Source organism: Syngnathus scovelli, chromosome 1 (genome assembly GCF_024217435.2).
Source record: "Syngnathus scovelli strain Florida chromosome 1, RoL_Ssco_1.2, whole genome shotgun sequence".
Classification (NCBI taxonomy): Eukaryota; Metazoa; Chordata; class Actinopteri; order Syngnathiformes; family Syngnathidae; genus Syngnathus; species Syngnathus scovelli.
The window spans coordinates 24870713-24894070 of NC_090847.1; the positions used below are offsets into that span (position 1 = coordinate 24870713).

At 45.8% G+C, this 23358-nt stretch overlaps 4 protein-coding genes across 9 annotated transcripts; 3 read left to right on the plus strand and 1 right to left on the minus strand.

Annotated features, from left to right (window-relative positions):
• Nucleotides 1-1674: 1674 nt before the first annotated feature.
• On the plus strand, nucleotides 1675-4489 carry mogat3a (monoacylglycerol O-acyltransferase 3a). Its single transcript, XM_049761749.2, has 9 exons — nucleotides 1675-1933; nucleotides 2438-2616; nucleotides 2689-2749; nucleotides 2812-2955; nucleotides 3195-3325; nucleotides 3704-3747; nucleotides 3853-3943; nucleotides 4092-4200; nucleotides 4285-4489. Exons 1-9 carry the CDS (start codon nucleotides 1840-1842, stop codon nucleotides 4437-4439), a joined length of 1008 nt encoding a protein of 335 aa, XP_049617706.1. The 5' UTR covers nucleotides 1675-1839; the 3' UTR covers nucleotides 4440-4489.
• hmgb2b (high mobility group box 2b) lies at nucleotides 2329-22412 on the minus strand. 2 transcript variants are annotated; one of them, XR_011087183.1, is made up of 11 exons: nucleotides 22219-22412; nucleotides 20564-20722; nucleotides 20333-20484; nucleotides 20055-20229; nucleotides 14929-18808; nucleotides 14449-14602; nucleotides 13277-13403; nucleotides 12945-13188; nucleotides 5829-11746; nucleotides 5016-5077; nucleotides 2329-4376 (listed from the first exon to the last, which is right to left on the minus strand). XR_011087183.1 is itself a non-coding variant. In XM_049761879.1 (5 exons), the coding sequence occupies exons 2-5, from the start codon at nucleotides 20711-20713 to the stop codon at nucleotides 19448-19450; spliced, it is 603 nt and encodes a 200-aa protein (XP_049617836.1). In that variant the 5' UTR covers nucleotides 20714-20722; nucleotides 22219-22409; the 3' UTR covers nucleotides 18855-19447. The 2 variants fall into 2 exon arrangements, 1 of the variants encoding a protein (XP_049617836.1); XM_049761879.1 differs by lacking the exons at nucleotides 2329-4376; nucleotides 5016-5077; nucleotides 5829-11746; ... (2 more) ...; nucleotides 14449-14602; nucleotides 14929-18808 and adding an exon at nucleotides 18855-19573 and having other exon boundaries at nucleotides 22219-22409.
• Nucleotides 5867-8661, plus strand: LOC125992936 (TSC22 domain family protein 4). Of its 3 annotated transcripts, none has more exons than XM_049761844.1 (4): nucleotides 5867-6364; nucleotides 7099-7220; nucleotides 7301-7337; nucleotides 7940-8661. In XM_049761844.1, the coding sequence occupies exons 1-4, from the start codon at nucleotides 5867-5869 to the stop codon at nucleotides 8147-8149; spliced, it is 867 nt and encodes a 288-aa protein (XP_049617801.1). In that variant the 3' UTR covers nucleotides 8150-8661. The 3 variants fall into 3 exon arrangements, with proteins under 3 accessions (XP_049617801.1, XP_049617802.1, XP_049617803.1); XM_049761845.1 differs by having other exon boundaries at nucleotides 5867-6301; XM_049761846.1 differs by having other exon boundaries at nucleotides 5867-6202.
• zgc:158659 (uncharacterized protein LOC791141 homolog) lies at nucleotides 11391-17911 on the plus strand. 3 transcript variants are annotated; one of them, XM_049760467.1, is made up of 26 exons: nucleotides 11391-11544; nucleotides 11612-11715; nucleotides 12082-12244; nucleotides 12319-12528; nucleotides 12832-12899; nucleotides 12976-13104; nucleotides 13168-13221; nucleotides 13300-13409; nucleotides 13471-13612; nucleotides 13679-13764; nucleotides 13861-13966; nucleotides 14045-14197; nucleotides 14274-14405; nucleotides 14492-14616; nucleotides 14701-14782; nucleotides 14940-15208; nucleotides 15277-15376; nucleotides 15444-15515; nucleotides 15589-15695; nucleotides 15847-15968; nucleotides 16047-16125; nucleotides 16195-16365; nucleotides 16522-16639; nucleotides 16699-16850; nucleotides 16926-17074; nucleotides 17282-17911. In XM_049760467.1, the coding sequence occupies exons 1-26, from the start codon at nucleotides 11391-11393 to the stop codon at nucleotides 17404-17406; spliced, it is 3282 nt and encodes a 1093-aa protein (XP_049616424.1). In that variant the 3' UTR covers nucleotides 17407-17911. The 3 variants fall into 3 exon arrangements, with proteins under 3 accessions (XP_049616424.1, XP_049616416.1, XP_049616407.1); XM_049760459.1 differs by having other exon boundaries at nucleotides 12976-13221; XM_049760450.1 differs by having other exon boundaries at nucleotides 16699-17074.
• Nucleotides 22413-23358: the final 946 nt, after the last annotated feature.

Below are 23358 nucleotides of genomic sequence, written 5' to 3' on the forward strand. Positions count from 1 at the left end.
TCTTAAATCACAGCAGGATTTTTTACTCGTTTGTATTTTTGGATAATTTATTGTTTCCTCACTGGGAAAAAAAAACCCCAAGCTCTCTGGAATGGTAACGTATATTTCATCAAGTCAAAACCATGATCAATCTCTAATAGGAAAGTAGTAATTGGTATTTTTACAGGCTGCAAAGTGACATTAACCCCAGTGTCCTCGGACCTTTTATGCATTTTTTCAAAACCAAAATATCTGAAAGACATTAATTCACAAGGAAAATGTTATAAGATGAGTTTGTGTTAATTTTGTGTAAATGTTTTAATTTATTGAAAGGGAGATTTATTGCATCTGAATTTTCAGGGCTCAGTTCCAAACTCTAAGATATAATAAATGTTAACATTTCATAAGCAGCCTTCATGACCATGTGGGTTAAGGATCTTAAAAAGTAAAACCCAAGCTCAAAAGAGTCCGTTGCGGATATTTCCCAAATGTGGATTGGCTGCCCCGGAATATGCCTCCTGCAGGAGGCTGCTGGACACTGGCCTGCTGATATGGTAGTTCTGGCCCAGACATTCATCTGTTCATGTGGGGCCCAGACGCTTGTCTAAGTTCACAAGGACTGACATCCCTGTCCACTAACTGTCCTGGGTCAAGATGTCTCCCATCGGGTCTGTGTATGACGAGTCTGTATCTGTAACTATAGAATCAACAAAGACAGGCACGCTATGTTAACGTCTTAGTAAACATACTGATGGCTGATTAAATAATAGCAGTACGGTATAGTTACTGAATACTTGCTTGACCGGTTTGGAATGGTAATTTATGATTTGCTTGTACAGTACACATGAGACAAACGTGGTAATCTCTACTCCATACATTCCCCTTGTGTTACTTATATTGTATATTTTCTTTCTTATGTATTGGCCTGCCTTGGGACTATGGATAAAAATGAATTTTATAGCTATAAACCGGCATATCTACATTTGTTTTTATACTGATTGTCATTAATGTGCGTTATTCCTATTGAAATAAATATTATTCTGCCACTACTTAACCTTTTAATTGTTTGTAAAGAGATGGTAGCGACAACCTATATAATAAGAGGACGACATTAAGTAGAAATGAGACTAAAGTACAAAAACTGGAAGAAAACCGACGGAGGCAAAAAAAAAAAAACTGGAAGCACCAACTCTTTACATACACGCCCCCCTATTTATGATTTGAATCGTTAGCCGATTCGGATCATGTAACACACCTGAAAACGCAAAAGCCCGTACTTTTTTAGCCTTTAATTATTTGACGTTGATGAACGAACACAATAATGACATTGAAATTTATGCTGATGTGAACGTACAAACCAGTAAATTGTGGTCGAGTCCCGCTTTTGCATTCGTCGTGGTCTTCTTTGGCTTGTGCGTGCTGAATTTATGAGCTGTTTTATCTTGCTCGCCATCTGCTGTCCAAGGATCGGACTGCTGGTAGACGTCACTTTACCATTTTTTTCCAATCTGCTCTTCAATTTAAATGTGCGACATATTACATTCCACAGGGTAAAACAAAATAGGCTACAAGGTACAATGATAGCACAATAATAAGACAAAACAGTATTTGTCAAAAAAAGTTACTTTCGAACTTCGGACCATCAATATTTAACCAATCACGCCACACCTACATGAACGCGCTCCACTCAGTGCTGTGATTGGCGGGTGCTGTACCGCCCACAAACACGAGCACCTCATATGAGCGTAGTAGGGACGAGTCTGTTTACAAAGTTTGGTGGAGCGAAAAGTTTGTTGGAGAATATCTGACAGCCTTCAGACGAGATTGAGTCTGCGCGACTCCCTGCGACGCCTTTCTCCCATGAAGATCCACTTTGCCCCGCTCAACGTCCCACTGAGGCGAAGATTGCAAACCGCCGCCGTGCTGCAGTGGATCTTTTCTTTCCTGGGTTTAGGTAAAGTAAACTTATCCTCATTTACTCTCGCGAGATTTCTTTGACGACGCGCTCCATCGATACATTGAAAGATTATCAACGAGAAAAAGGGGGAAAGCTTAAAATGCATTTTATGCAGTTAACTCAAATAATACAAAATACACTCTCTCTCTCTCTCTCTCTCTCTCTCTCTCTCTCTCTCTCTCTCTCTCTCTCTCTCTCTCTCTCTCTCTCTCTCTCTCTCTCTCTCTCTCTCTCTCTCTCTCTCTCTCTCTCTCTCTCTCTCTCTCTCTCTCTCTCTCTCTCTCTCTCTCTCTCTCTCTCTCTCTCTCTCTCTCTCTCTCTCTCTCTCTCTCTCTCTCTCTCTCTCTCTCTATATATATATATATATATATATATATATATATATATATATATTTTCCCATAGTGACAACAATGTTTTTTATTTGTAATTTTGGGGTGCAAGAAAATAATGATCAATAATTTAGACATGTCTTCCTGCCAACCAACCTGTCTGTCCCTCAGCCCAATGCTGTCTGGCCACCTTCATCCTCCTGTCTTTCTCTGCCTGGTGGGTGGCGGCGCTGCTCTACGTTGGCTGGTTGTGGCTGGACTGGGACACGCCAAACCGTGGAGGTCGTAAGTGCCAGTGGATCAGGCGCTGGAGCGTGTGGGAATATTTCCGCGATTATTTTCCCATCAAGGTATCTCCTGCTTGCATGCATGTCACAAGTGTGTCAAGCGACGCAAATTTGACAAATGTCATCTATCTTCAGCTGGTTAAAACAGTCAACCTGGACCCTGGCAAGAACTACATATTTGGATTCCATCCACATGGTGAGACGCTCACTTAAATGTCCACCTGGCTATCCGTCTCACTTGCCTCTGTTATTCACCAGGCGTACTGGCCACAGGGGCGTTCTGTAACTTCTGCACCGAGTCCACGGGTTTCTCCAGTCTATTTCCTGGACTCAACTCTCATCTGCTGATGCTCCCCTTCTGGTTCCGACTGCCGTTCTTCAGAGATTACATCATGTGTGCAGGTAAACAAACACCTGACTGACTGGATTACAGTTAGCCTGCCTGGGTGAAAGCGTGACTCGTTTGACGGGTAGTTTCTGCGTCACCACTGCGGAAGAGCATCCCATCACGCAGCACTTTCCTGCAGCTTCTGCGCACGCATTTACATATGATATCAATACCTATCCACATTGGCATGCCGTTGACGGGTGAGCACAGGATATATACGTATATAGGAGTAAAACAATGTGGCACCTCTCAGGTCTGGTATCAAGCTCCAAGTCCAGCCTTTCCTACCTGCTGAGTCGTCCCCAAGGAGGAAACGTTGCCGTCATTGCGGTGGGCGCAGCCCCAGAGGCACTAGATGCTCGCCCAGGAGCTTTGACGCTACAGGTATGAACGTCCAACTAAAAGATTTGTGTCAATGAATGTTCTCATGGGGACATGGAGAGACTTGTTGGGACTTGTAAGGACATAAAGTATACTTGTAGGGACATGAAGATGCTTTTCGGAATGTATAGACACGACATGTTGGCACCTGAAGAGACTTGTAGAAACTTGTCTTATAGGGATATAAAGAGAATTCTAGGAAATTGGAGGACCTTGAATAAACTTGAAGGTATATGACCTGTGGGAAAATGAAGAGAAAGCCGTAGGGACATGAAGACCCGTAGTGCTACGAAGAGACTTTTAGGAAAAATCGAAAGGTCATGACTTGAGGATGGAATTAGGGACATGGAACTAAAATGTTCATTTATCTGCTTCTTGCAGCTTCGGAAAAGGAAGGGCTTCATCAAACTGGCACTGAGACACGGGTGTGTGACATGGCCATGAGGGTCGGACGGAGATGGGCGGGGTTGGCCTGCGTGACAGGCATTTTGACGTGCTTGATTTTGTTTTCTACCCGTGTATCTGCGCAGAGCTCATCTGGTGCCGGTCTTCTCGTTTGGAGAAAACGAGCTGTTTGATCAGATTCAGAACCCGGCAGGCTCTCCTCTCAGATCGCTGCAGGTGAGTTCAGTTGTCATAGTAAGCCTACTTGTACACGAGTGTCATTGCACCTGGACGCTTGTACAAGCTTGAAGGGGCATGACTCTTAAGGACATTGAAAGACTTAAGAGAGTTTTATAGGGACATGAGGTCTGTTGCTCTGTGACAGGACCGTCTGCAAAGCATTATGGGAATAGCACTGCCTCTGGTCAAGGGCAGAGGAGTCTTCCAGTACAGCTTTGGGCTACTGCCGCACAGGAAAGCCATATTCACAGTTGGTACGATCCATCGAGACATGTCAACCCCCATCTGCGGGGTCCGCGTCCGTTTCTCCGCGCCACTCAGCAGTGTCTTTTTTGCAGTGGGGAAGCCAATCCAGGTCACAGCCAGTCCGAGTCCGAGCAGCGAGGATATCGACGCTCTTCATGAAGTTTATCTGGAGCATCTGAGCGAGCTGTTTGAGCAGCACAAACATGAATATGGTCTGCAGGAAGACCAACACCTGACCTTCACCTGACGTTATTGCACTTTTTTCTATTTCCAATAAAAATGATACGCACAAAAACATGCAGTAATTTGAATCTACATTTTTGCTTTATATAAGGAGCAGCCCAAGTATTCAATTCGGCACACCGAGCATTTACATCATCCAAATAGCCTGCATTATTGTTTGTAGCATTGATCCAACTGTTTTTTTCTAAAAAAATAGTTTTATGTCTCTAAATGTTTGACTTCTTGTAAATAAAACATTTACTGTTATTGTAAATAATTATACATGCTTAATGAATTTGAATAGGATTTATATGATCAGATTTGAAAACGTAATCAAATAGCTACGTTAACACATTGGAAAAATAATCTTTGGAGTTGTGCATGTGCACCGAGATGGTATGCACTGAAGAAAAAACACAGAATTGCTCCATTGTGACGTCATCGCAGGACGGAGGAGGAGCTGTGTGCACCGAGTGTTCTACTTGAGTCCCGTGACGTCACGCGTACCAAAAATGCCATTTAACCGCATTGTCGCGAAAGTGGACGAGGACAAAACTATTGTGACTCGTCGTGCAAGCACTCGGAATAGTTTTATTCTTACTTTTTTCTTTCGCCCTTCAGAAGAGAAGCCTCTCGACGCACGCGCAGTAACGTAGGGGCCAGCTAAGAGAACAAGCGAAGAAGAAAAGTTAAGGAGCGCAACAGGAAGTTTGACAACAATTCCAAAGACGCAAAAAAACAGGTGAGACAATACACTTAAAGAAAACATTAAGTGCCAGCCGACTTTACAAAAATGCAGAAAAAAACTGCGCTAAGAGAGATTGTTCTTAGATTAAAAATGGAGGATATACTTCATCCTCAGTAAATTCCCAGTACTAGTGCACCATGAAAGTTGTAAATGCTCCTCCCTCTGTGCAAACATTTTGACATGTTATTTGCGTTGTACTTCCCTCCGTGTAAATATATTTACATGGTTTTTGAGCTCTACATAGAGAAGGGTCTGGTAAAACTTGCAGTTCTACAGTCTCCATCCAGCTATTTTTCAACGCGCCTCTCCTGATTTGCGTCTCACCAGATCCCAGCTGACTTGAGGCAAGAGGGGATTTACACTCTGAATTGGTCGGCAGCCAATGGCAGCACCAAATAGATAAACACGCCACCATTTTTTTGGTGCTCATTCTCATTAGGGTTACAGGTAAGCTGAAGCCCAAACGGCATGACACACCCTGGATTGGTCGCCGGCCAATTGCGGGGCACATACAGACAAGCAACCATCTATTAATGTGTTACGATGCCTGTCCTTAATTGGGGACATTAAACAACCTGGTGCATATCAGTGTTGAAAACCAACCACATGACACACGGTCTAACCTATGGGTCAATTTTGCTTCGGGCCTCATTTTCAACGGCCTACCTTTCTTGTGTGTCTTTTCAGGGGGTGTATCCTTGGTGATGACCTGTGAAAAAAAGCGCAGTGGCTTCCAAATCACCAGCGTGACATCCGATTTAAGTCAAAGCTGGGCCGGCCAATCGGCTCCCGGCGTGATCCTGACTGTTGTCCAAGCGTCGTCCGCCTCCCATAGTCCGCGGGGCAGCTCTTCCCAGCCCACGACACCCTCCCTGAAGAGGAAACATATATCCCATGATGCATTAGGGCAAGGGGCAAGCGCCTCCTCCAGGTTCCGACTGGTCCGCTTAGCAGGAGGCGGCACGGGCGGGAGAGGACATGGCGACACGTATGGGCGTGGCCGCTGGATGTGCACAGACTTTACTGAAGGGCTGAAGCGGGTAATGGACAGCATGAGACACGCCCAATCACTGGAGTCTCTGGAGTCAATTAGAGGAGCAGTCCATTCACCATCTCAGCCAATCAGAGATGGTGAAACGGTGGCGAAACTAGTGCCTTCCCCACCTTCTCCATTACACTTGGCCTCTAATGTCGGAGGGCAGGTATGACAAAGATTTGCCAATAGGGACATGGAGCCAATTAGAGACATTTCTTAAAGGGACATTAGGAGACTAGGAACTTAGAGGGACACGCCTTGTAAGGGTACGAAGCGACTTAGGACATGAAGAGACATACCGATTTAAGTTTTGGGGACTTGTAGCGGGCTTGGAGGGACTTGAAAAATTCGTAGGGACACGAAGAGACATGAGACTAGGGACGTGACTTGACGGTACATGAAGAAATGTGTCTGGACTTGTAGGAACATGAAACTTGAGACTTTCTGGGACATGGAGATGGGAATTTTAGTCATAAAGGAACTTGAAGAGATATGAAGGGACTTGTAAGAACATGAAGAGATTTATAGAAACCAAGAGACGTGTAAAGACTTATAGGAAGATGCAGAGGGATGTAGGGAGATCAAAAATATGCTGGGACTTGACTTGAAGAGACTTGTTGAGATTTGTTGGGACTTGAATAGACTTTTAGGAACATGAAGCGTCATCTCTGGACTTTCAGAGACATGAAGGTATTTCTAAGGACATAAAAGGACTTGTCGGGGCATGAAAAGACTTTGAGGGACATGAATGGACTTGGGTGGACTTGCAGAGATATGAAAGAGACGTGGGAATGATGATGGAGAAAGCAGAATGATAAACTTCAAGACGGCAGTGTGGGCGTAGATGATCAAGAATCAGATGTATTTAAAGAATTTCCCATTCTTGTCTCTTTGTGTCAGTCCGTCCTCAGACTCTCTCGCTCTCAGCCAAGCTCGCCACCTCCCACTCTGACCCTCATCCCGACTCCGGCCACGTTCAGCCTGGACAATAGCGCTGCCTTCAGCCTGCCGACAGACATCAGGTATAGTGTTTGCGCGGTTCTGGAGACAACGTAACAAGAGCGGACTTTTTGTGATTAATTGTGTTTTTGTTTGTCGCCAGTGTGGTTGCCATCGACAACAAGATAGAACAGGCCATGGTGAGTGGTGCACATTAGGAGACAAATGTTTTCCATGATACTTTTATCGGGCACAGTGTTAACCCCGCTAAATTGTAGTTCGCCTACCTGCAAAATTGAGAGAATTCATTAAGACACTCGAACGCTGACGGACTTCAAGAGATGTTTCTGGACTTGAAAACACTAATAGGGATTGAGAGACTTTGTCAGAACTTGGTGGGCCATGACTTTAGGGGACATGAAGAAACATGACCACATTTTTAGAGACTGAAGATTCTTGCTGGACAAAAGACACTTTTGGGGACTGAAGATTCTTGCTGGAAATTGGAGGGACATGGCTTTTGGGGAAGAAACTTGTTAGGACTTTTATGGATTGAAAAGACTTTTAGTAACGGGGCGACCTCTGGACGAGTAAGGACATTAGGGCATTTGTAGTTACTGAAGAGACTACCAGGAGATTACTTTTAGAGACTAAAAAAGGACTTGTAGAGACTCTGAGGGACATGAAAAGACTTAAAGGAACATGAAGCAACTTAAATAGACTTTTAGGGACATGAAGATACCTTTAAGTGTAAGGTTGGGTTGTGTCTACTCCCATTTTAAATTTCTCTGTACACATTCAGGACCTGGTGAAGAGTCATCTAATGCTAGCCGTACGAGAAGAGGTGGAGCTTCTGAGGGAGCAAATCAGGGAGCTGCAAGAGCGGAACCAGCAACTGGAGGCCGAGAACCGGGTCCTGCGCGCTCAGGCACACTCGGACCCAAGGCCTCCCTCGCCTGGTCCTGTACCGACGAGCCAACGGGACAACAATCCGACGCAGGGGGGAGTGTGAGCGTTGCCACGGCAACAGCACGTTTCACTTTTTTGTTGAATAAACTTCAGTCCATATTATAGTACGCTTAAATATACAGTTCCGAACAAACATCCATCCATATTGGGAAAAAACAACTTCCATTATCATCTTGAAGTGCACCATTTTTGTCAAATAGACTAACCCGTGGATCCATTTTTCTTAGGCCATCCTTGCACCCATCCATTTTGTACACTGGCAAGGGCACACCCTGGACTGGTCACTACCAATTGTAGGTGTTACATTGACACACACACATACACAGCCCAGACAAAACCCTCACAAACACAGGAAAACATTTACACTCAGGAAGGCTGTAGCAGAGATTTTATTGCCGAACCTCAGAACTGTGAGGAAGACATGCTAACCACTATCCACGGTACCGCCCATTAAATAATCATAGATAGTTGATGAGACATCTGATCGCCCTGTGTGATTGAAAGGTGATCAATGCAGGATGTAGTGATCTTAAAATAAATGTCTGCGCAACAATACTCTGTTGTTTTTTTAAACACACACACACACACAGTGTAGAAATGACTGCTCAAAGGTTCTAATTTCGGAACTTGTGCTTTTTATAACCGCCCGACATCAAGAAGACACTAAAAAATATGCATGGTGATTTTCTTAACACATTCTGTTAATCCCCTGCTCCCCTAATCTTTGCCTAAATTCTCTTTGTTGACAACTACTGATGGCGAGAGAGAGTGTGTGTGTAACATTAACAGCTGATGTGACATCACTGATCCTCTGCTTGTTCAAAGATGTCATCCACAGACAGAGGCATCACTCTGACACTCAAGCAGAGCCCAGCAATGTTCTGTCACGTTTTTTTCCTCCAAATATTATTCGGTATCTATTATGGAAGAGATTCAAAAATGCTTGTCCGAAAGTCATCAATAGCAATAATCCTGAGGCAAAACGGCCTCCTGATGTGACAACAGAGTGAGAGCACTTTGTTTCCCCCATTTAAAACACTTTGGGGGAGGATGCTGGCCCTTTAAGAGAGGAAGAGGGCAAGATAAGCACCCCCCTGAAACCCCCCCCACCCCCTTCCTCTAGCACATTGTTCTGCCACTGCCGGCAAGAAGCGGCTTCCTCCACACGCCGCCCTCTACGACAAACACACACGGACAGACTGACGGACGCCTGGGCTGGATGTGGACGCACGCCCCACGGTGGAGGGGGGGGGTGTGCTCGCCTGGTCGCCGTTGATGACGCACAATTAGGAGCCTGACACCCAAACCTGAGACAAAGACACACCAGGTGGCTACAAGGATGCTCTGAGTGAAGACACGCTGGTGGACTGGGAACAAGCTCAGGTAACACACACACACACTGAACAAAGGGGTAATCACAGCTTGATGCTACCTTTCCTGTTGTCATGGCAACCATATCATAGTCTGAAGTCATGAGGAGGAGGTTGTTGGTTCATTTTGATCAAACCAAGTCAAGGTCTTTTCAGCAGATGTAAATCATTTTAGTGACAAATCCTCTTCCGCGCAGAGCAACAGGAAATGTGTGCGCGTGCGTGTGCATGCATGTGTCCTACTTTTTGGCCTTTGTTTGACGGCCCCATAGAAAACACACAAAGATGAGAAGACGCCAACGGAGATTTCTGAGAAAATAAGACAGCCGATCGGGTGCACCAGAAAGGTTCCCCAAAGAGAAAGAAAAGGCCCCCCAGACGTTAACACGTCCACCTGTCTGTCTGTCTATCTGTCGGTCTGTGTCAGCTGCCAGAGGTGAGGCGGTTGCCATGACACCCTCAACATCGTCAAGGGAACTAGACTTGTAGGGACTTTCAGAGATTTGAGCAACATGGAGACTCTTAGGAACATGAAGAGACCTACCGGGGTTTTTATGGGTGACACGAGAAGACGACAATCCAAGGAACAATGGTCACAGAGATTGTTGGCATGGCGTACTTGTCAGGGGAAGTATTAGACTTGTTGGACTGGCAAAAGATTTTTAAGGGTTTTTGAGGACATGATGAGACTTGTGAGAATTTGTATGTACATGGATGTACATGAAGAGACTTGGTACCTCCACTTGGAAGGACATGAAGAGTTGTACATGTAAGACTTTTAGGCACATAAAATGATTTGCAGGGATTTTTAGAGACATGATGGGATGGAAGAGACTTGTCGGATAGACTTGTAGTCTCACATACTGACTTGAGAAAAAAAACAGACTTGTAGGAACGTTTCGATACATTAAGACACTGTTTCCCAACCAGTGTGCCGTGAGAGATGTTCGGCTGTGCCGTGGGAAATTGTCCAAGATTAATTACGGAGCGCATTGTAAACAGGTTCGCCAAACCACTGGTCAGTTAGCACAAGGCCTGGTCAGCCACTTGCTAATCGCGCATGCGGGGCAAATTGGAGAATCTTGAGATCTCATGTTGTGGCATCGGCACATACTCGGTTTATGTGTGTGTTGCTGTGTGCTTTTACTAATAGTGACACTATGACGGCTGTGGTGCGTTTTTGGTCCGATGGAAATCAGAGCATGTAGTTAGTTCAATGGGAGAACCTGGATTGTTAATTTTTTAACCAACATAAAATACACAGTCAAGTCGAGACACCTCGACTGTGATAGCCACTGAGCCGCTGTCAGAACAGCAGAGCGTCTTTAAAAGTGACTTTGTTCTTAATGTCGCAATATTTATAGAGCTAGTCTAAAACAGTAAACAAAATCATATTGATTCTTTTGGATTTTAATCACAATCACTTTCAAATGTTTATTCCTTACACTGTCTAAAAGCTTTTTTCAAAAACTGTCACTTTTATTTACAAAAGAAATACAATTAAAGAATATTTAGTATTTATGTTTATTCAATTATTCGACTCTCCGTACATAGATAGGAATGGAACTTTACGTCCTTTGTTGTAATATAACTGATTTTAATATAGAAGCTGGTGTAACACTTAACCGATTTTTGTTGGTGGTGTGCCTCGAGATTTTTTCCAATGAAAAGGTGTGCCGTGAATGAAAAAAGGTTGGGAAACACTTGGAGGGACATGACTGAAAGGCGCATAAAGTGACCTGTAAGCATTTTGAGGACCGTGACTTGGCTTGTAGACATTTTTAGGGATATTACGAGACTTTAAGGGACACGATGAGATTTTTAGACACATGAAGACACTTGTTGGGTTTTTCATGGACATTACAGAACTCGAAAGGACACGGAGAGACTCGAAGTAGAAATTAAGATGAACAAATGCCACGTACACGATCTCATCGACCTGTCTGTCTGTCTGTCAGGTGCTCCGAAGGTGAGGCGGTTGGCATGGCACCCCGACCGTCCTCAGGAGAATTATGGGGTCTCCATCTGATGCCCCCGCGCATCCTGGTGGACTGCTGTCTCCCCAACGGTACGAGTTTCCTCCCCTGTTACATGTTCCAATCCAACACAGGTTCCAATGTCCGTCTTGTTTGCAGGGATGATGGTGAGCCTGGAGTGTCTTCGAGAAACTCCTCTCATCAACATCAAGCAGCAGCTCTTCACAGAGGCCAGGAAGTATCCTCTCTACCACCTTCTCCAGGTACGGCCATTCTCAGGAACAGAGGACTTGACTGCAGAGAACATTACTGGTAGGGACATGGCGAGACTTGTGGGCAAATGAAAAGACTTGGACACAAATTGACTTGTACGGAAGACATTTGTCCAGACTGATGGGGACAAGATGAGATGTAAAGAGAGTTGACTTGTAATGATACAAAGACAAGTTTAGGGACATTTGGTGATTTGTGAGAACAGTGAGGAACCTGAAGACGTGTCTGGGTATGAGAAAACTTGAGGGGGCATAAATTGAAATGCAAAGACAGAGGCATGAAGACACTTATTGAGACTTGTTGGGGAATGAACATGAAGTGAAATATAAGACCCTTTGCTCTCTGGTCGACTACAGGAGGAGTCCAGCTACATCTTTGTGGGTGTGACCCAGGAAGCAGAAAGGGAAGAATTTTACGATGAGACCAGGCGGCTGTGTGACCTTCGCCTGTTTCACCCCATCCTGAAAGTGATTGAGCCGCTGGGAAATCGCGAGGAGAAGATCCTAAACCGAGAGATTGGTAAGACGTCGGGGATAGGTGTGTGTTTGGGGGGTGAAATGCTTGCTTACTGACGAGAATTCCACAACCAACAGGATTCGCCATCGGGATGCCAGTCTGCGAGTTTGAAATGATGAAGGACCCGGAAGTTCAGGACTTCCGTCGAGCCATACTGGGTGTTTGCAGGGAGGCCATGGAAGAGCGTGAGGGAGGTGGCGCCCACAGCCAAGCACTCTATGTTTACCCCCCAAATGTAGAGTCCAGCCCCCAACTGCCTCAGCACATCTACAGCAAGCTGGACAAAGGTAGAAGACGTAACTCACGTCCATCACTTGGCACCTACAAAACTATATTTTGAATGTCTGAATGAAACCTGACTTCACTCAGAAAGCTTAAAGTGAATTCTGGGAATATTAGGAGACTTGTTGGGACTTTTAGAGCCATGACTTGTTGGTACATAAAGACACTTATTGCCATAAAGGACATGAGGAGATTTGAAGGCACATGGAGAGACTTGCAGGGACTTTGAAGGCCATGGAGAACCTTTGTCCACTTCTTCCATCAAGGCAACAACAAGAACTGACTTGCTTCCTTGTGTCTCTCCACAGGAAGACTGATTGTAACCATCTGGGTGATCGTGTCACCGACAAACTCCAAACAGAAATACACGCTCAAGGTAACCCTGCAGAGGCCATATTTTTTTAAAGACAAAGTAACTCACCTGAAAGGTGTATTTTCCTCGGCATGCACAGGTGAGCCATGACAGCCTTCCCGAACAGCTGATAGCAGAGTCCATCAGGAAGAAAAGCAGATCCATGCACCTTTCCCCTCAGCAGCTCCGCCTCTGTGTTCAGGAGTACCAGGGCCAGTACATCCTCAAGGTACGCACGGAAGTCAACGCTCAGCACGCTGGCCCGTGTTACGCACACGATCCATCTCCTCAGGTGTGTGGCTGTGACGAGTACCTGTTGGAAAAGTATCCGCTCAGTCAGTACAAGGTAACGCCGTTCGTGGATAGGTGCTGTTACGGCCCAAAAAACAAACGGGTCTCACTTGTGACTTCTTTCCGCCTGCAGTATATCCGCTCCTGTATCATCGTGGGTCGTCTTCCTCACCTCATGCTGGTCTCCAAGGATAGTCTTTACTGTCAACTTCCCGCTTCCAGCTTCGTCACACCTTCCTACAGGTACGGCACGATGACAGAACCAATCATGGGGCGTGTAGAGGACTTTGCTTTTGCGTTTCAGTCGCCGGACTCCCCAGCCATCTCCCTGTCCCGGAGGGTCCGATGGCTCTCCGCCACGCTCGCTGTGGGCCTTCAACACCCGGCTGAGGGTCCGACTGCTCTGCGCCACCTATGTCAACGTCAACATCCGAGATATCGATAAGGTTGGTCTCGTCCGTTTGTCTCTCACGATCTTTTACCTGACTCTGTTTGATGTTCTACCTACCTAGATCTACGTACGAACGGGGATTTATCACGGAGGAGAGCCGCTGTGCGACAACGTCATCACGCAAAGGGTCCCGTGCTCCAACCCGAGGTATCACACACTGCAGTGACTTTTGTTAGCAGGGTCTATTTTTCTTTTCCCCGCTAGTATCAGTGCACAGTTTGAATACTATTGCGTCACGCATAGGTGGAACGAATGGCTGACCTACGACATCTACCTGGCTGACCTGCCCCGCTCCGCCCGACTTTGCCTGTCTATCTGCTCAGTGAAGGGAAGGAAAGGGGCTAAGGAGGTAGGAAAGGATCGCACGTTGGAGAGAAGAAGAAGAGAGCCCAGCAGATGAATGTCTCTCTGTCCACTTGTCTGTCAGGAACACTGTCCTCTGGCCTGGGGAAACGTGAATCTTTTCGACTATAAGGACATTCTGGTTTCAGGAAAAGTGGCACTGGGTTTATGGCCCGTTCCCCACGGCTTGGAGGACTTGCTGAACCCGATCGGGGTCGCCGGCTCCAATCCCAACAAGGCACGCCACTTGGGGGTTTTGCGTCTGTCCTTGGGTCCCAGATCAGCTCCCCTAATTGGTTGTTCCTGATCTCTAGGAATCTCCCTGTGTTGAACTTGAGTTCTCCTGGTTCAACCAGCCGGTTGTTTTTCCAGACGAGCAGCAAATTGAAGAACATGCCAACTGGACCATCAGCAGGGAGCTGGGCTTCAACTACACACATGGCCTGGTAACACACACACACACATAAACACACACACACACGTACACACCTGGCTTGGCAGAAAGCCGGATGGAACCTGTCTCACTGTTTAGAACAGTCGCCTGGCGTGCGACAGCAGCGTCTCGGCAACCGATGCTGAGCAGCTTCGATCTCTCTGCTCCAAAGATCCTCTCTACGAACTCTCGGAACAAGAGAAGGACTTTCTGTGGAGACATAGGTGAGGACCAAATTTCCAATGCGAGCAACCAAGCGTCAAATTCTTCCTGTCTAATTTTTGTCTGTACATCTCTTTTTTTTTCAGACATTACTGTGTCAATATCCCCGAGTCTCTACCTAAGCTGCTTCTTTCTGTCAAATGGAATTCCAGAGATGAAGTATCTCAGGTAAGAGCTGTGCAACCAAAGGGGAAGGGAGTCATCTCATTTGGCTTCACGCCTCCAACTTTTGCACTTGTTCAGACGGACTAGATACGCTGTTTGTGTATTCTGTTGTGATCCAGTAATAAATGTAGAAAGAAAACATTTCTTACCTCTCTACCAGATGTACTGCCTTTTGAAGGAATGGCCTCTGATGGAATCCGAGTCGGCTCTGGAGTTGCTGGACTGCAACTTTCCTGATCCGATGGTGAGAGAGTTTGCACTACGCTGCCTGGTGCAGAGCCTGACGGACGACAAGCTGTCCCAGTACCTACTGCAGCTCGTTCAGGTGTTGAAATACGAAATGTACCTGGACAACCCCCTGGCTCGTTTTCTTATCAAGAAAGCCCTGATCAATCAGAGGATTGGACACTTCTTCTTCTGGCATCTCAAGTGAGCAAGAAGGCCAATGGATGATGACTTGCGAGGCCAAAGCAATATTAGCGTTTTGTTGTTGGCAGGTCCGAGATGCACAACAAAACGGTGTCGCGCCGCTTTGGCCTGCTGCTGGAGGCCTTCTGCAGAGCGTGTGGCATGTACCTCAAACATCTGAACCGACAGGTGAGGTGGTTCTTCGGACGCTATTTGGTCCTCGATTGGTTGATCCACAGGGCGTGTGTGCATGCAGGTGGAGGCCATGGACAAACTGGTGAACCTCACAGATACCCTGAAGCAGGAAAAGAAGGACGAGACACAGAAAGTAAGGAATGGAAGCGAGACGTGCACTTGGGTCTGACTCCTCACATAATCCCCATGCTGCGATTTCTTTTTAGACTCAGATGAAGTTCCTGGTTGAGCACATGTCCCGTCCAGATTACATGGAAGCTCTGCAAGGATTCGTCTCTCCTTTGAACCCCGTGCACCAGCTGGGACACCTCAGGTGACACTCGTGTGGGACATTTGACTTGAGTCGGAGTCAGTTTTAGGAATTTGGGCTTGCTTGACTAAAACTTAGGAAACATTCCACTTTTTGTATTTCTGTCTTGCCCCTTCTACCTGTGTGAGTCCATGAAACTCCACATGTTTGGCAGACTGGAGGAGTGCAGGATAATGTCGTCTGCGAAACGTCCCCTGTGGTTGAATTGGGAGAATCCTGACATCATGTCGGAGCTGCTCTTCACCAACAACGAGATCATCTTCAAGAACGGCGACGGTAAAACGCTTGACATGGGATAGTGGGGGAACGTGACTTGGTCACGTGTGACTGCTGTGCCATTGGTGGGTGTTGCAGATCTACGGCAGGACATGCTGACACTACAAATTATCAAAATTATGGAGAATATCTGGCAGAACCAAGGCCTGGACCTGCGGTGAGACATCAGCGAAAAAGAGAGGCATCCATGACATATGACTCACACTTTTGTGTATGTTGGTCTCAGCATGCTCCCCTACGGATGCTTGTCCATCGGCGACTGTGTTGGACTCATCGAGGTGGTGAAGAGCAGTTTCACCATCATGCAGATTCAGTGCAAAGGAGGCCTAAAGGGGGCGCTGCAGTTTAACTCCAACACATTACACCACTGGATTAAAGACAAGAACCGTGGAGAGGCGTCAGTGTCTGTCTGTCTGTCTGTCTGTCTGTCTGTCTGTCTGTCTGCCAGTCAGCCAGCCAGCCAGCATGAACCAGTTTCCGCACCTTGAGTAGATCTGTGATACCGCTTGGTTGCATTAGGTGAACCACATTTTTCTTTACCTGGCTCTTGCAGGTATGACCGTGCCATCGACTTGTTCACCAGATCATGTGCCGGCTACTGCGTGGCCACGTTCATACTGGGAATCGGCGACCGCCACAATTCCAACATCATGGTGAAGGAGAATGGACAGGTGAGTCCTCCCCCTCACCAATACGTCCGGTCTGTCTCTGACGTACAGCTTTCCCGCAGCTCTTCCACATTGATTTCGGTCACTTCCTGGACCACAAGAAAAAGAAGTTCGGCTACAAGCGGGAGCGTGTCCCTTTTGTCCTCACACAGGACTTCCTGATAGTCATCAGCAAAGGAGTCCAGGAGTCGACCAAGACAAAAGAGTTTGACAGGTGCTCTTGCACTTTTTGCACCCGTCTGTCCATGTCCAGGGAAGTTCCTCAACCACCCGTGTCTGTCACTGGCAGGTTCCAGGAGATGTGCTACAAGGCCTACCTGGCCATTCGCCAGCACGCCAGCCTCTTCATCAACTTGTTCTCGCTGCTGCTCGGATGCGGGATGCCTGAACTGCAGAGCTTCGACGACATTGCCTACCTGAGGAAAACACTGGCACTGGGTAAACACATACACAAGCAAATAAAATCCACCAAGGCATCTGGGACATACTTGCAGTATTTATTCAATATCCTTGATTTCCAGCTTGAGGCTTGAGTTGCCCTTTTTGAGGCCATACTAGTAAATTGGGCAACAAGGAAATTGAATATCTCAAAAGGCTTGCTACAAAGATATCTAATTAAGTGTTTTTTTTGGGGGGGGGGGGCAGAGAAAAGCCAGCAGGAGGCGCTGGAGTACTTCAGCAAACAGATGAATGACGCTCATCATGGAGGCTGGAGCACCAAGATGGATTGGATCTTCCACACCATCCGACACATGCCTAATGAGCACTAATTAACTAACGCACACACACTACCAGCGTTGTCACAGCAACAACGCCAATCTCAGGGTTGCGAGTCCGAGTATGCCAAAGGCGTCTTCCCTTTCTTCGGTGCTAATGTTAAAGCCAGTGAGCTGCTGTTGTAGCATACATTTAAAACAAACTTTATTGACCAGCTGCTGTGATAACACAAAAAAAGCAATAAAAACTTTTGAGACAATCAGCCCTAAGCTAATCAGGGGGTAAGGGGAATCTCATTAGCAGTGCACTGGTAAACTTCCTCTATGGGGATAAAACTTTGAAATTTGGGGTTAAACCTTTGAATAACGTCATCAAGAGGCACAATTGGTGAATGATGAAGCTTATATGCTTCAACGAATGACTGATTGATGATGCAATCACTGTGTATTTAGTTCACTACGTGTTTATTGATGTTTGCACTGTGTGACAGTACTTTGCTTGAACAAAGTGTGACTTTTGCTAAATAAATTAAATAAAAAGATATATAAAAAATGAAAGCAGTGGTTCTCAATTGTTGGCACTCAGGATTGTGCTCTAAATAGCACTCCGCTTTTAATTCATTTGGCTTTGGCGACATCTTGTGGTAGTTATTATACAACTTTTCAGGCAGGGAGATAATTGTCCACGAATTTTTGCTACTTTTTCTTTTAAGCCAACAGCAACTTATACAGCTTTTCTTCTTTTTTGAGAAGGTGAATAATCAAGTTTGTATTGTTTGTTAAAGAACATGTGCAGTACAAAAATATGTTAGTGTTCTGTTCGAGTCAGTACAACAATAGTTTAAGTGCGATATGAACAGTTAGTGGTATGTCACTGAGTGTCAATTTTTTGAAACACAGAAGACAAGAAAAACTGTAAAGTACAAGTAAAATCTATCGGCGAACATCTTTGCAACTTTGATTTATAAATCCTGACAACAACAAAAAGTAAACTGTTTGCCCCTCAGTGATATACCACCTTTAGGATCGTGCAAGATAGTTTGTGCTCTCTTTAAGAAGGTGCAGCACCAAGATTGTCTTCTTTTAAGAAAATAAAGGACACAGTTGTAAGTTTGAATGATAGAAATTAAGACACCGATGGCCTTTGAGGTAACATTTTCAGGATGAATGTGAAACTATGCAACATTAAACCAGTGATTCCCAACCAACTGCCACAGAAAATGCTCAGATTTCACTAGACTATTTACTACTTTGTCTTTAGTTCATCTATGCCAATTGTATACTAACAGGCAGGCACCATTGTTGCCTGTCGCCATTCATAGAATAGAATAACATTTAATCTGTTGTCATGAAGTTTTTATTGTGTAGGTTGGGAAACGCTGCATTAAACCTCCACCGTGACTTTCCACCAAGAGTACTTGTACTCACCACCGAGTCGGCCAGCATGTGACACCCGCTACAATGACAAAGAGAATGGTTCAAACAGGGAAAAAGAACTGATGTTTGCGTTTTCCTCTCTTGTTTTATTATAAAAGTTGTTTCTACATTGACTGTGAACAAAAAAAAAAAAACATGACAATGAAGAGTCCAGGGTCTCCATGGCAACATACAGGTAAGCATGGCTGAGGGGAGGGGGCTGGTGTAGGGGTAACCATGGCAACAGTGGTGGTGGGGGGGCTCTATTATCATCGTCCTCGGACCTCACCTTACTCACACACACACATGCACGCACTTACGCACAATCACTCATCCAGGGTGTGTTTCTGACACATCTGGAACCCACCACACAGGAAGCAAGGTGCTTTGAGAACTCAAGTAATTAATTAAATTTTTTTTTTTTTTTTTAAAAAGGCATCAGCCTTTTGGGGTGATATGCTCCCACCGCGGCAAGACTAGTGCCTCTGATTGGCTGTAACTGAGCCTCTTGTGAAGCTCCGCCCCTGCCACTTTATAAGCCAATCAGCAGCTTGGAGACATGTTGCCTAAAAAAACGCAAAATGTTTGACTGTTTGACTTTACCCCTCCTCTCTCTCACGCTATGTCTCCCTTTCACACACACACACGCGGACGCACGTACACACGCACACACGGGTCCCTACTCATCATCCTCCTCCTCCTCCTCCTCATCCTCGCCTTCATCTTCCTCCTCTTCTTCACCGCCCTGAGCGGACGAACCGGGGTTCCTGGCATACGAGACCCCGCCTCGATACGCTACCATATCCTGGGAGGATACGGAGTAGAGTCAAGTGGTGCCCTCGCTACACGTTTTAAGCACATTTAAACGTACACAAACACGTTGCTACTTTGAGAAGGGACGGAAATACAGCGTCAATATAACGGGAGCTTCATTATGTCCCTCTCCAAAACATATTCAGGAGTTTCATCTTTTACTGAATGATCAGGATCGTCCTCCGGCGCATTGGCTCACTACCATAAACCACCGCAAGGCTTAAAACCTACAATTGCTCTATATAACAATGTTTGACATTACCTGCAGCCAAGAAAATAAATAATTTATCGAAACATTGACATTTTACCGCATTTATATTTGACAGTATTTATATGAGTGTACAAAGCTGAAAAATATAGCTGTCCATGACAAATAAGTAAATATGTTCCGCAAAATAGCAGGTCACCAGTAGCAGGGGGGTTGGGCACTGTTGATGTGTGACGCACTTGTATGTATGTGTGCGTTTTCTCACCCGGTCATATTTCTCCCGGAGTTTCTGCGCCTTCTCCTCATATGGCAGCTTGTCGGACTGCGTCAACTTGCTCCACATCTCGCCCAGCTTTTTGGCGCAGTCGCCTATGGAGAGGCCGGGGTACTGCTGCTTAACACTTGGACGGTACTCGCTGCAGAACACGAAGAACGCAGACCTACAAGACACACATGCACGTCAGATCAAGAATATTGCGCCCTCTGGTGGTTGGAAAGCATCAATTTCAATCTTCAGGCCCTTCTCAAATGAATTGGACTTACGGGGGCCGCTTGGGTGCGTTGGGGTCTTTCCTCTTGCGACCCCTCTTTCCGAAACCTTTGGGTGGGACGTAGTCTCTCATCTCCCTGTTGTAGCGCACTTTGTCGGCCTTGGCCATGTCCTCAAAACACTTCTTATCGCCGGGAGACAAACCCTATCAATAGACAAACGTTCACCTCCGTTGACAGGTTCACCGCCCACCTCCGCGACCCCCTCCCCATGGCGGATCTCACCTTCCATCGCTCTGAGCACTTCTTGGAAAACTCGGCAAAGTTGACTGACTGCTCCGGGTTTTTCTTGCGATGCTCCTCTCGACATGTCTGCACGAAGAAGGCGTACGCCGACGTCTTCCCCTTGGGCTTGTTCACATCCTTTCGCATCATGGTGGCGGCCTGAGATATGACACAGAGGTTCAACATCGAGTTTTCTCTATATTTTTTCTTTTGTGCTATGTCCGTCACTCAGATAGCAGTGGGACAGAGAGAAGTTCAAAAAAATTGAAAGTGGGCATATTTTCTCCACATCTTTATTCACGACTATACAATTGATACGCAATAAAAACACCCATAAATGAATGCTGTACGTATCCTTATTTGGGTTGCAGGTGAGCTGGGCCCTATTTCCAGTTGACTTAGTGCGAGAGCTGGGATACTTACAACTGACATTTTTATTTGTGTTTTCCACCAGATTCAACCATTTTCACCTCAATAAATTATTTTGTCTTTGGCAGTTATGTTATGGACACTCTTCATTTTGTGGCTTATCTTTGACAAAGCCAAGACTCTAATCATTACCAAAAATGTATTGATTTATTCCCTATGTTTCTTACACTCGGTCAGAGTCAATCATTTTCCCTATCGTAGGCCGATTTACTACTACTTTTAGTTTGCCACTTTTATTATGCTTGCAATTTTTTTGTTGTCTTATCTTTGACATATCCGAACTCCATCTCAGCATATGTCCTTGGGGTGCGAGGGTGGGTATACCCTGGATTGGACGCCGGTCAATCACTGGGTAAATTTATCATAAAATAAATCCAAACGTGTCATTTTAATCTGAAGCTAAAGGTAATAAATACAACTAGTTGTAACAATAACTTGCTATTTACTTTCAAACAAGCGTCAAGTTCACGCTCCACTCGGGGGGCAAATAACGGCCCATCCTCCGGCCACTAACAAAGAACTGATGGGGATCCATTTTCTCCACAGAGTCGGGGTTCGCGGGGGCTCAACGTGACAGGGCCAGGACGTGTCGCGTGAGAGAGGAGGTGGGGTGCCGCGGCCCAAAAGCCGCTCGGGGCCGCGCGATATTGGGGGAGGAAAAGAAGAAGGCTCGGGGTCTGGAAGGATGGATGGATGGTGGGCAAGCAGTTAGCCACGGTTAGCTTAGCCCGGCTACCAGAACAATGAGCCACCATTTGCTTCCCGCCCTCTGCGGAGCGAGCCTCCCATCCCCCTACAAGACGTCACAACGGGGCCGTTTTGGAGCACAAAGGGGCCCTGAGAAGAGATCATTAATCTCCAATTTCGACTTTCTTATACAAGCGACACTAAAGAGTTCGCAATGGAAATAGGCTCACGAGTGCCACACAGCTGCGTAGTTTGCAACACGGGGGCTACGTCTATACTCCGGAGAGTGAGCGTAGCACGGGGTGGCGTAGACTATTTCCTGGCGTTCACAGTGCCTCAAAATGGGCGTTTCTTGGTCAACCGCAACGCGGCTTGAAGAGTCGCCGGAGGGCACGCACGTAAAACGACAGTAGCAGAGGTACATTTTGAGGCACCCCGAGATGCATTTTATGCCCTATTTCAATGGCCGAACCCTGTGGAGCGCTGCGCCCCAGCTTTTGGAATCCCGCGTCCCATACAAGATGGCCGGCTGTACTCACTCGTTAGGAGGGCCGGCGACAGGCTGAAGCACACTTGGGACCAGGGATTTTGTTTCTTTTTCTTTTTTGTTGTTGTTGACAAGTCGGCTTATTGTTGACGTCTGGTGTCTGAAGCGGAGACTGGACCGTCCGTTCACTTTCAAACTGGGTCGAGCTGAGGACCGCTCCCGCCCCCAGAACACGCCCCTCACCTCGGTTCTTCCAAATCAGAGGGGCGGAGGGAAGGAGGCGCTCTGGGTGGGGCTTGTGACAACAGTCATATTTGATTGGGTGCATTCTTGACGTGGGCGGAAATTGTAGTTTCGAATAGGCGTGGCAAGTTAATAGCGCAGCACGATTGGTTACAGTCTATGTCCATCAAAGTATGACGTCGGCATCACATTTCGTTGTTTTGTTTGGTAAAATGGCGCCGATAGAAATCATTGCAGTTATTCTCACTCCATATGTAAGCAAACACAGTTATATTTACTGCACACAAGTTGTGGGAATAGAAAAATACACATACATATGTAAGTGCATATAAGACAAAACGACAACTCAAACAATGCGCCTACATAAATGTATTTATCTGATTTAATCCGATTTAACCCTTTGGGCACATTCGTGGCAAACTGCAATAAAGTCTGTCTATCCATTTTTCCTCTCCTCACTCGGGTCGCGGGTAAGCCTGGGGTCTTACCTCTGCTGACTAGGGCGAGAGGCGGGAATCACCCTGAACTGGTCGGCAGCCAATCGCAATCAATTTACTCAACTACACCGATTAAGACTAATCGAATATTTGATCATTTGGGGATTTTAACGCATAATATACCACGTTAATTCATTTTATTCCCCCCCCCCCCAAAAAAAAAAATGCACTATTACTTTCCCACATTGCAAACATGTCCTTGATAAAGACAGCAATAATGTCTTTATTGGGGACGTTTACATTTTCGCTGCTAATGATTGACATATTTGTATTCATCAATACTATTTTTTAAATACAGGATAATTATTTTAAAAAAATATTGTAAAGATTGTAATTATTAGTACAAGAATCACTGAAATGAATACAAATACAATTTATATGTAAAATATGCATTGCAATCATAGCAGAATGAATATCGTCTCAGGATTGTTTTTATTTTTCAAGGTAAAGTA

Excerpts from the sequence above, each read along its gene's own strand:
- hmgb2b (XM_049761879.1), bottom strand. The coding sequence starts at position 20,713 with ATGATGCGAAAGGATGTGAACAAGCCCAAGGGGAAGACGTCGGCGTAC. Across the intron at positions 20,230-20,332 it reads AACGCACCCAAGCGGCCCCC|GTCTGCGTTCTTCGTGTTCT; the intron begins GTAAGTCCAATT and ends TGTGTCTTGTAG. Across the intron at positions 19,574-20,054 it reads TCCGGGAGAAATATGACCGG|GATATGGTAGCGTATCGAGG; the intron begins GTGAGAAAACGC and ends GTATCCTCCCAG.
- zgc:158659 (XM_049760450.1), top strand. The coding sequence starts at position 11,391 with ATGCCACGTACACGATCTCATCGACCTGTCTGTCTGTCTGTCAGGTGC. Across the intron at positions 11,716-12,081 it reads CTCTCTACCACCTTCTCCAG|GAGGAGTCCAGCTACATCTT; the intron begins GTACGGCCATTC and ends GGTCGACTACAG. Across the intron at positions 13,967-14,044 it reads GAAGGAAAGGGGCTAAGGAG|GAACACTGTCCTCTGGCCTG; the intron begins GTAGGAAAGGAT and ends CTTGTCTGTCAG.
- LOC125992936 (XM_049761844.1), top strand. The coding sequence starts at position 5,867 with ATGACCTGTGAAAAAAAGCGCAGTGGCTTCCAAATCACCAGCGTGACA. Across the intron at positions 7,221-7,300 it reads AGCCTGCCGACAGACATCAG|TGTGGTTGCCATCGACAACA; the intron begins GTATAGTGTTTG and ends GTTTGTCGCCAG. Across the intron at positions 7,338-7,939 it reads ACAAGATAGAACAGGCCATG|GACCTGGTGAAGAGTCATCT; the intron begins GTGAGTGGTGCA and ends GTACACATTCAG.
- mogat3a (XM_049761749.2), top strand. The coding sequence starts at position 1,840 with ATGAAGATCCACTTTGCCCCGCTCAACGTCCCACTGAGGCGAAGATTG. Across the intron at positions 2,956-3,194 it reads AGATTACATCATGTGTGCAG|GTCTGGTATCAAGCTCCAAG; the intron begins GTAAACAAACAC and ends GGCACCTCTCAG. Across the intron at positions 4,201-4,284 it reads GAAAGCCATATTCACAGTTG|TGGGGAAGCCAATCCAGGTC; the intron begins GTACGATCCATC and ends TCTTTTTTGCAG.